The sequence below is a fragment of the Doryrhamphus excisus genome, linkage group LG15 (genome assembly GCF_037039965.1).
Source record: "Doryrhamphus excisus strain RoL-2023G ecotype Guam linkage group LG15, RoL_Dexc_Guam_v1.1, whole genome shotgun sequence".
Taxonomy (NCBI): Eukaryota; Metazoa; Chordata; class Actinopteri; order Syngnathiformes; family Syngnathidae; genus Doryrhamphus; species Doryrhamphus excisus.
Genome location: NC_136371.1, coordinates 3507283 through 3517920, shown reverse-complemented (window position 1 = coordinate 3517920; position 10638 = coordinate 3507283). Strand labels below are relative to the sequence as shown.

Here is a 10638-nt window from a genome sequence, read left to right as displayed (position 1 = left end):
CTATATGTGCCCTGTGATTGGCTGGCGACCGGTCCAGGGTGTACCCCGCCTCTCGCCTGAAGACAGCTGGGATAGGCTCCAGCACCCGCCGCGACCCTCGTGAGGAAAAAGCGGTAGAAAATGAATGAATGAATGAAAGTTTTATCATTGATTTTGGTTATTAATTGATAACCTTGACAGAAACAAGCATTATTTGATTAGGTGGCTGAAAAAGAAGTGATGTTGTCATAGGCATAGACACAAAGTGAGGAAGGGGAGACATGTGTGTGTGTGTGTGTTGTCAGTCAGAGCCTGGCAGCCAATAGTAAGTTCTCCTGGTTCCGGACGGACTCTCGGCACTCTCCTCCACTCCCTCCGCGTGCTGTCCTCGCCGTGCACGCGCGTGGTACCCACGGTCGTGAGGAGGAGGAGGATGTTGCGCGTGAAGGGGAAATGGCTGCCGAAAACAAGCCGGAAGGTAAGAGAAATATAATACGAATAATTCACTTGCTATGTGTGTCTTTTATTTTTTTTTTGTCGGCGAACAGTTGGAAGTGGCGAGAAGGCGACGTGCGAGTGCGGACATTTTCGCCTAAAAAAAAAAAAAGGAGCCGTGTTTGTTGTCTCTTGGCGAGCAAAGGCGGCTCAAACGTGGAGAGACACTAGCCGGCTAGTATTAGCCTGCTTTTCTAGTTAGCTCCCAACCGTAAAGCCAATACTCCAGCCACGGGAATGAGAGGGAAGAGTGCGTGGAAGTGTCGTGTTTTTTACCGTGGACGTGATTCCAGTACCCACGACGACGAGCTTTAGGCTTAAGTTAATGACAGCATGTCAGCGGCAACTTCTCCAATTTCCCCACCAGTCGCTGATTAGTGTCACTCGGGATTTCCGGTTTATTTTTGAATGAAAACTACACTGACGTGTTTAGTTTTTATTGTTTACTCTGTTCATCTCATTTTTTGGGTCGTCCTCTTTCCGCACTCGGGAGCGTCTTTGACATCCAAGCCAGCACTGTGTCAAAAAGGGTCACGGTTTTCCAGTCATTTCAGTTGGACTCAAAGTACTTGGCCTATATTCGAGGGGGGGTTTCTGGCGTGTAACGTCCCCACGTACCCTCACTAAATACCATTACAGCGGTGGAAAATGTGGAGGATGGAGTCGAACCTCCCTTTCCGATTTCCAACGTACATGGGGGCAAAGTGATGTCTTTCTCGCCTCGTCTTATTTCATTTGGTTCGCTAACTTGAAATAGAAGCCATTATACTTACTAAGTAGGATATCGAACCGGGAAAAATACAGATTGAGAAATGTTACGACACGTTTTATAAATTGGGGATAAACAGCTTTAAAAGCTGCTTTTCATTTAGGCTACATTGTCTACAAAGCTCTCATCTGGATGTGGCATTGAACATGGAAACAGGCAAATCAGGAATAATGCTTGTAATATTTTCACGAAGATGTTTCCCAGCCTTTCGTAAACCCACGCAAAACACGTGTTAAACTTAATGTGTTCAAATGAACACGAAAACAATATTGCCGATCTCCTAAGTGTGAGCAAACACAAGGAATTCAGCTGTTTGAGTCATTGCATAGACTCCCACCAGGGGGTGGTGTTGAGCTACAGAAGCGCACTCACATTGTGACGTGTCTGTCTGTGGCAAAAAAATGAAGACGTCTGGTTTTATAATAGTAATGACTTCACAATGTGGCGTCCTCACGTATTCATCTAGATAGCTGAACCTAAAAAGGATAGATTCCGGCTGTTAATGACAGAAACACTGTAACACAAGGAGCTCTCCTCCACTTGGAAGTCCCACTGCTGAGCACAGGAAGTTATTTTCAGTGGCCCTGTGAGGCCGGCCGGTGGGGAGGAAGGAGGAAGACAGGGCTTGGTGAAGACTCCATGCTCATGTGTTATGGTGTCCACACAAACATTACTGTTTACCTGCCGCACGTCTTCAGCTGTCAGGTAGTGTTGCAGACAGCTGAGCGCTGTTTCCTTAACCTTTTGACCTTGGGGTTTGCAGGTGGAGCTGATCCCTCGAAGTAGTTCAACATCTCTGACGATGACGGCCCTCAATGACTATAGGCTGTGTTAAATCCAGGGGGCCGTGACCCAATGTGTTTACGTCGTGGGGTTTTCCACTCCAGCTTAGTCTTTGTCAGGGCCCCTGGCAGTCATGTTTTTTATTTTTTTATTTTAGCACCCATAAAAAGCAACATGTTTGAGCTCATAGCCTGCAGGATATTGAAAAGACAGGCATGGTATGTCTTTCAGTTGGACTTAAAATACCCTAACTAAAGAAGGACAATCAATTTGCCTGAAATATCTGGACTTTAAAAAAGATTTTACCACAATGGATGCGTTTTAAATTCACTTTTCATTATGAATATTCAAGGTCGTCTGAAAAGATGAACTAATTGAAACAATCCGTAGCCTCAACCAATGTCGTCTTTCTTTTAATGCTTAAGTAAGTACAATTTAAAAGTGTTTTTTTTGTGTCAAACACAATTTCGTGATTCCGTCCGTGGAAATCAAAGTGTTTCTCACTGTAATATGAAATGTTCTGGTCCTTGCAACTTTTTTACGGCCGTCATTTATTCAATTAAGGACAAGCGTAGGCATGTGGCGCCAACCCAGTTGACTTTGGGGTACGCGCCGGACTGGTCGCCAGCCAATTGCAAGCCATCATTTACACTCACAATTTAGTGTCTCCAAAAAAAACCAACATGCATGTTTTTGTACTGTGGGAGGAAGCCACAGAACCAGGAGAAAAGCGTGGGTAGAACATGCCCAAATGATGATTCAAATCCATATCTTCCATATCTCCTGTTTGTGTGGCCAACATGCTAACAGCTAGGCCACGCAGACATGTTTACTAAAAATAAAGCACAGATTTGTCCAACACGCAGTATGCCTGAATGCCTCACCAGCCATTATGTTCTGTGGTGAGAAAGGAAGGAGACAGATATGAGTTATTCATTGTTACTTCATGAAAATTCAATGATTCCTTGTCTGGAATCTGCCTATAGTGTGCCAAATTTAAAAGCACTATTTTCACCAATGTGTAGAGCTTGTGAGAAAGGAAGGAGACAGATATGAGTTATTCATTATTACTTCATGAGAATTCAAGGATTCCTTGTCTGGAATCTGCCTATAGTGTCCCAAATTTAAAAGCACTATTTTCACCAATGTGTAGAGCTTGTGAGAAAGGAAGGAGACAGATATGAGTTATTCATTGTTACTTTATGAGAATTCAAGGATTCTTTGTCTGGAATCTGCCTATAGTGTCCCAAATTTAAAAGCACTATTTTCACCAATGTGTAGAGCTTTGTTTGGACACTTGACACATGTATTAGGTGCACTGTTGTGTGTCGCACCATACCTGAGACATATTTTTAGAAAACGGCGTATGAAAACTGAGGTTCTACTGCATTATTGTTATTAAAGTCATATGAAAGGTCAAAGTTAGTGCTCTTCCAAGTTCAACTTGTAAGTAATTTTGTTCACAATCTCATAGTCACAGTCTGTGACGGCTTAAATGAGGAAATTTCGACTCGTTGCTTTCCCTTTCATGCATTTTAATGAATGAGTTCAGGTTCAAGTCTGCAGTTGGCTACATGTTTTTACCCCCTTAGACCTAGTTTTTGCAGCCAAAACATGGGATGAATATTTTACTGCTTTATGTAATGAATAACAGAAATATTTATGACTTGTTTTTATTGTAATAAATAACCTGCTATGTGTTTGTGTTGTTTACTAGTATGATTTCTGTCTGTTTGCATGGGGAATTTGATGGGTCATCATAGGCTACAAAAATGCTTTTTTCCACCATTTTCTCTACTCTTTTTTTTTTCTTTGCCTCCTGAAGGACTGAAGAAAGTTCGTAATCCGGATCGAATGTACAGATCAACCGTGTGTTATGCTGGCCACGGTCCACCTAAGAGTATCAGTGATGACGCAGAGACCAACAGTAAGAGTCAGTTATTAATACTGCATTGCTGCTCCGTGAGGCCACTCACTGGCCAATCAATTATTCATTCATCGATTCATTTATTTACTCCTCGATTCCATCTCCCACCACCCTACATGCCCCCCGTCCTTATTCTGTTCTCAAACATAACAACATCTCCAGCCTCTCTGCTGACAGGAGTATCCGGTTTATGGGATCACATTGTCAAAATTGTTGTGCTTAACAAAATGTTACGTAGAAGCCGATGCATCAGGTCCTTCGAGAGAGAGAGAGTTCATCCTCCGAGCCATCACTTGTGGCTTTTGACGATTCATATCCAACCTTAATATCCGGTTGTATCTTATTTTCCTCGCAATCGATGCAGAGTTGCGACAAGCAACGCAGAAAACATCATAGTTGAATTTTTCAGTGAGGATTTCAGCGCTGTCATGTGTCTGAGCGAGCAGCCGTTCTTACAGTCAAAGAAATCAGTCGGAAATGTAGGCCAAAGCATCGCCTTTTATTTGCGGGGGATTTTCCCTTCATTTGTCTTTAGAACATGTTGAATTTTAAACTTCTTCAGCAGGGAAAAAGAGTGTGATTGTTCCTCAGAATAATGGAGCCCCATCGTTGTTAATGAATACACCAGTCTCTTCACTGCGGCTGTTGATCTAGACTAGAGACCGGCTAATTAAGTGCGCTCATGTATTGTCATTTCCAGATAGGGAGTCTGAAATCAGCCGCCAACCCCTTGTTAGACTTCTCGCTCGATAAGTGTCACTGCTACGCCGCTACATTTGTGACTTTTTCAAAAGAGACTGTTTGGAAAAGATTCAATGACCAAGGACAGTTTGTGCAGATGTATGAAAAATAGATTCAGACTGCTGTTACACTTTCGCTCTCTCACACATGACTGTGGCAACAGACAATAGCCATCTTGCCCCCCCCTCCTCCTCTTTTGTTATTGCACACTGTCACAGTAAGCGCATTTAATGCATTCGGCCTGGAGGTTGTTTGTGGCTGGCCAGGACACTCGATGGCAGGCAGGTACCACCATTGATCTGAGTAATCGTCTGAATAATTGTGGAAGCAGTTATGATACAGAACAGGCTTTTGTTTGTGTGCATGTGTAAGCAGTGAGGAGAGAGTGAACAAGCGCGAGAGGTGTTACACGGGAGGGAGCAAGAGAGAGAGACCTCACCTCTGCTCTCCTTGAGATGGGATTTTTATGGATGGGTGAGCTTGGTGAGGCCCGAGAACACATAAAGAGTCATTTTCAGTTTGTTGCAGGCAGTTAACCGTGTGTGCATGTTTGTTGAACTTCTGGTAATAGGCTTTTTTTTTTTTCAGCTGTTTGACTTTTTGACACTCTTCTCTTATTATGCAGTGTTGTGCTAGACTTTAATAACCACTTAGAGTCATGTTAACAGTGTAACAGTAAGTAGTGGATGCTACTATTGTGTCTGCTGATTAAGGACAACGGCATCCTGTAAGATTCAGTGAATTTCTTTCTTTAGTCTTTGTAACAAATCTGTATACGGCAGGTCAAGCAGGCAGGCACGGTGCTCTCTTTGTTGTAGTTTTGGTGAAGTCCTGCTAGACTTTGCCTTTGCTTGTGGGTGGTTTGTAATTTCACTGTATGTAAGAGTGTTGTCGAACAGGCTATAGGCCAAATGATAAAAATAATTGGTTCCCCACTCCCACACCAGCACTATTTGAAGTTTTCACACCCTTATTCATCTCCTCATCAAAAGCCGTAAGGCTGTGGGCCCCCGGACCACTGACCAATCAAATTGGAATTCATTTGGCATAGTGCCACCCGTCTTCCTTGTTGCTCCAGTATAAAATAGATCATATACTCCAGATAGTAAAGGTCTGAAAAAGAAAGATTTTTGTTAAATTTGGTGACACTAATTTGCTGAGATGTGGGCTGTGAATGAAATGATATTCTGCAGTGTGCAACCGTGTCAGTTTACAGCCCAGAAAAAATAGGATGTGAATGCACACTAGAACTGATATTGTGGATTGGCTGATTGATGTCTACTCGTCAAATAAGCCTGATATAACTTTTATTTTGTAATTATCAATCAGCACCAGAACTGGAGGTAGCAGAGATGAGGATGCTGAGGTTCTCATTGGGAGTGACCAGGATGGATAGGATCAGGAACGAGTACATCACGAGACCTTGGAAATAAAGTCGGAGAGGCCAGACTGAGATGGTTGGGACATGTCCAGAGGAGAGATAGTGAATATATTGGTAGAAGGATGCTGAAAGAGGAGGACATGAAGGTCGGACATGAGGGTAGTTGTTGTGAGAGAGATGGATGCAGAAAACAGGGTTGGATGGAAGCGATGGATTTGCTGTGGCGACCCGTGAAGGGAAAAACCGAAAGAGAAAGAATTTACAACAATGAATCGACATCTTTTATGTCGGCTGACTGATATCATGTGACATTACTGACTTGGGTTGCAGTATGGTTCAGCATGATTCATAATGTTGTCAACCCACAACCACTGTAGAGAACAGTTCGATACAGATTTGTGTATTGTTACACCCATCGTTATTATCAAGCGGAATTAAGAGTTTTGATGAAAAAGCACAAGCTGCGTCATGGCTACAACCAGGATGCTGGTTAAAGCCCCTCTTTACCCGCCGATTGATTGCTCTTATTTGACTGCATGTCTTGAGTTAGCCAATGCACCCAGAGTCTCAGATTCCTTACAGTGATCTGAGCCTATTCTCCCTCCACCACTCAACTCCTGTGGCATTTTACACTTCCTCATGGCATGACACAATACTTCCCATTTCGCTTTCAAGTACTTTTGTTCAGATATCACATTTTTAAGGAATGTTGTTCACCCTGCATGTTGACTTTGGAGTGTGACATTTTTATTTGTTGTTTTGCCTGGATATGCTGGGAGTAGATGCCATTTATGTTCTCCTCAGTCGACTGTATTAAGCCTTTTTTTTGTGCCTTTTGATATGCTTGCATTGATGAAATCAACACTTGAAGAAGATTGCCTTTCAAATCCCCTGGCTGCTAGTGGTGCAAGTAATACACAGTTTGTGTCACATTGTGACTGCTTGAGGATTGAATTTTATTCCGTCCATTTAATAAAAGGATTAAGTGATCAAAATATCCTCTTATCTGCAGAAGTTAGATTCATTGTTAGTTGCAGAAGGTGCAGCAGATGACAGGGCATTTGTAGTTGAAACAACACTGCTTCCTCTATTGTTAAGACAGCAGTGAAACTGAAATTCTGTACACTATTTTTTTTAATATAAACCTGCATACGGCTATGATCAAGTCCCTCAACATACAGTATTTACTGTATATACCCACCAAAAGCTGACCTACTCGACTTTTAATTTGATATTTTAATTTGATATATATACAAATCTGATCAAAATCTTAAGACCAGTTGAAAAATAGTGAGAAAATGCATTCAATGAGGTTTTAAGTAGAGCTATAATATGCAAAAGAAAGAAGAGGGAGTGTGACAAGACACATTTGGTGCTCACACGGTCATGCCCTCCTGGTGGCTAAAGCTAAACAAGTGGTACACCCCAAAAAATTGAATTGGATGATCTGTCAGTCAAGACACAGGGTGGTCCTTGACCCAAATTAAGACCCATACTAATCAATCTAAGGCTTTTCAACTCTGCACTTCCCTGATGTCACTACCTGTCTGACAGAAATCCAAAATGTTATAGTTGTTTATAGTTTTACAATTGTACTTATGCATGCATAAAACAAATTAAAATGCATGTAAATGATAAACAAATTAACCACGACAAACAAGAGATTACTGTAAGGGGTTTACAGTATAAAGACAAAATGTAAGACTTCCTTTCACATCCTTAAATTGTGTTAACGACTGAACTGCAGTGAAAAATATTGCCATTCAGACTTACACTAGATTTGCACCACCAGCAGTGAGTGATCTATGGCCAAAACATTAGCTTGCAATTTCACCACAATGTGGGCACAGATTAAAAAGAAAACCCGACAGTCTCAGAGTGTGCTGAGACAGAGACAGAAGAGAGGTGAGTGGGCAGTGGGGGGGAAACCACGGTTGCGCTCAGGGCTTGGATATTGATTAAAGATTTGTTTTTGTCAGCCTTTCTAGGCTCATGACCCTCGCTCTTGTCTTGAGGGTGGGGCTTGAGCAAGCTAGCATGACAGAAATCTCTCAAATTAAGGCTGAATGTTTGCTTAGAAGCCAAGGTCAGTCACAATCCAAATCCAGCACACCAAAAATATTGTTTCTTGATAACCATTCATCAGACGGTGATGTGAACTGGGAGCCAGGCTCAGTCGCTGTGCTCAGCACAATCCCTCTTCTTCTGTACTCTTACAGTATTTACACAGACTAAATTGTCAACATATACTGAGTTAGTATATAATAAAAGGCAATTTACCAGAGCTGTGAGTGCTGAAAAAGTTCAAAAACTGATTTAAAAAACAAATGATTAAATTTGACCTTGGGAAACAAGGTTTTGTGCACAACATGGCAGAAGTGTGTAATTCCATCTCTTGCCAATCAATTGAAACTAATTAATTGTCTTTATTCCAAAACTAATCACACGCAGGCTGTCTTGAGCTGATGAGATGCTATGGTGGACAAATCTTTAATGGCGAGCAAAGTGTTGCTGAAAAACAATTCCAGCAGAACATCTGGTGTATCGTTAACGCAGATAAATAACCAGATGAGAGAATGAAACAGTATTATGAAAGTACAATGCTTCTGGGGAAAAAAAAAACTCAGCATTCAACAGGAGTTATGTTTCGTTGAGGGATGCGCCGATGTATCGGCCACTGATCAACATCGGACACTTTCTGTTAAAAGAAAACATATGATCAGCTTATGCCAATAAACACCATTCCAAGCCAATCACAAAACCTGATCGGTGTGCAGCAGAAAATTTCGTAAAGTTGCCAACAAAATGACACATAACGTATTGCGCTTGACATAGACTACACCAGGGGTCGGCAACCTTTACTATGAAAAGAGCCATTTTACCCAATGCCCACTGAAGAAAAATAGCCTGGAGCCGCAAAACATATAGTATGTTTAAAACAACATTGGAGGGAATTTGGGGGTATCAAAGTAGTTCAGATAAGAAAAGACGAGTTGGAGTACTCTTGCTAGTTTTGGAGATAAACTTACATAAATGTATGTGTAAACTACTGTAAACGTAAAAACAAGTTCCCATGCCGCTGTTTTTAAATTATCTCGAATTTATTTTTTAGATTTGTAGGTAAGTATTACTTGTTTTTCTTCATGTACTGAACTGGATAGCAGTCAGAACTCACTCAGGATGCATTCATGGTCTCAGACAAAGTTGGATTTTTTAAAACTCATTACAAAAGACGTGCATTTTCCCCACTCGGGTGTTAAAAATATTCAAGCATCGCAAAGGGAGCCACAATAAAGAGTCTGAAGAGCCACATGCGGCTCTGGAGCCGCGGGTTGCTGACCCCTGGACTACACCAAATGATCACTCCCGTATCTTAGTTTGACTATTCTTGCATCTTTGTTACACACTGGCTGTACTTTGCAATGGCTACATTAAGTAGCAGTTCACAAGAGTTTATGGTCTTCAGACTCCAAAATGACTTTTTTACCGCAATGATATTTTACTTTTAAAACCAACAAGCAATGTGGTTAGTCTGGAGCTTGTTTCCTCCCACGGGGAAGCCACAAGTTGACATCACATAAAAATGGAACAAATTTACTATCTTAGTTGTCATTACACTAATTATGTCTTGTCCTCAGCCTTATGATAGTGATACTATGACCAGCTGATTTGGACTAGTTCACAAAGGCTCAAAGACAACTGGGACAGCCTGCAACCTTTGTGAGGATCAGGGGTACAGAAAATATATGGATGAGTTAATCCATGTCATCGGTATCAGTATCAGCCGATCTCACTCACGGATAATCAGTATCAGAATAGACAGCATAAAACCCTGATCAGAGTATCCCTAGTTTCATTCATTTTTTATTTGTTTTTGTCCTGGGAGCCTCGTGAGAAATGTTTCCGTGTAAAACCAAGCGACTCTTAAGTAAGACAAGGACTGCTAGATTTGAGAAGGCCAAGTTTGAACATCTGAGCAGCTGAGTGCCTAAAACACATGGTTTATTTAAAAAGCGTAGTGCACCACTTGAAACAGAAGAGGTAAGAAGAAATACAGTCGTCTGTGACTGAGAAACATGAATCACAATGCCGCTTTCATGTCAATGTGCACTTGCCTTGTAAAAATCATCTACAAACAGAACACAATTTGTCCATCGTGGCATTGGCAATACAATAACAGGCAAAAGTAGCAAATCAGTTGAGAAGTACAACCCCTCCGTACAATCAATAGGATTCTTCTTCAACAATTGCGGAACGTTGTTGTTTATTTAAGAACACAGCTAATGGGGATCTCTAATTTGCTTTTTCTACCACAAAGAAAAGAGCTAAAAGACTCAAATATACATGGTGGATGTGCAACAACAGTACCTTTAATTTATTTAGTGACACGGAAAGCAAGATGAATACTAACATAAGAAACATGCTCGCAGCTGACAAGTGGGCATATCACATATCAGAAAATTGCACACAAAATAGGAACAACATGGCTCCAAAAAAATAGCATGCCAAATTGCCTAATTTATTGGATTAAAACAGCCTTACCCATAGCATCCCCATCCCGTA

General features: G+C 41.5%; 1 protein-coding gene across 9 annotated transcripts in view; it reads left to right on the top strand.

Annotated features, from left to right (window-relative positions):
- Positions 1-310: 310 nt before the first annotated feature.
- The window catches only part of camta1a (calmodulin binding transcription activator 1a), a 315309-nt gene continuing 304981 nt past the window's right edge, over positions 311-10638 (top strand). For 8 of the 9 annotated variants that reach the window (XM_058052105.2, XM_058052095.2, XM_058052099.2 and 5 more), the window contains exons 1-2: positions 311-457; positions 3852-3953. In XM_058052105.2, the coding sequence (XP_057908088.2) occupies positions 433-457; positions 3852-3953 (127 nt within the window). In that variant the 5' untranslated portion in view covers positions 311-432. The remainder of the gene's footprint in view (positions 458-3851; positions 3954-10638) is intronic. The other variant, XM_058052094.2, reaches the window with a different exon arrangement.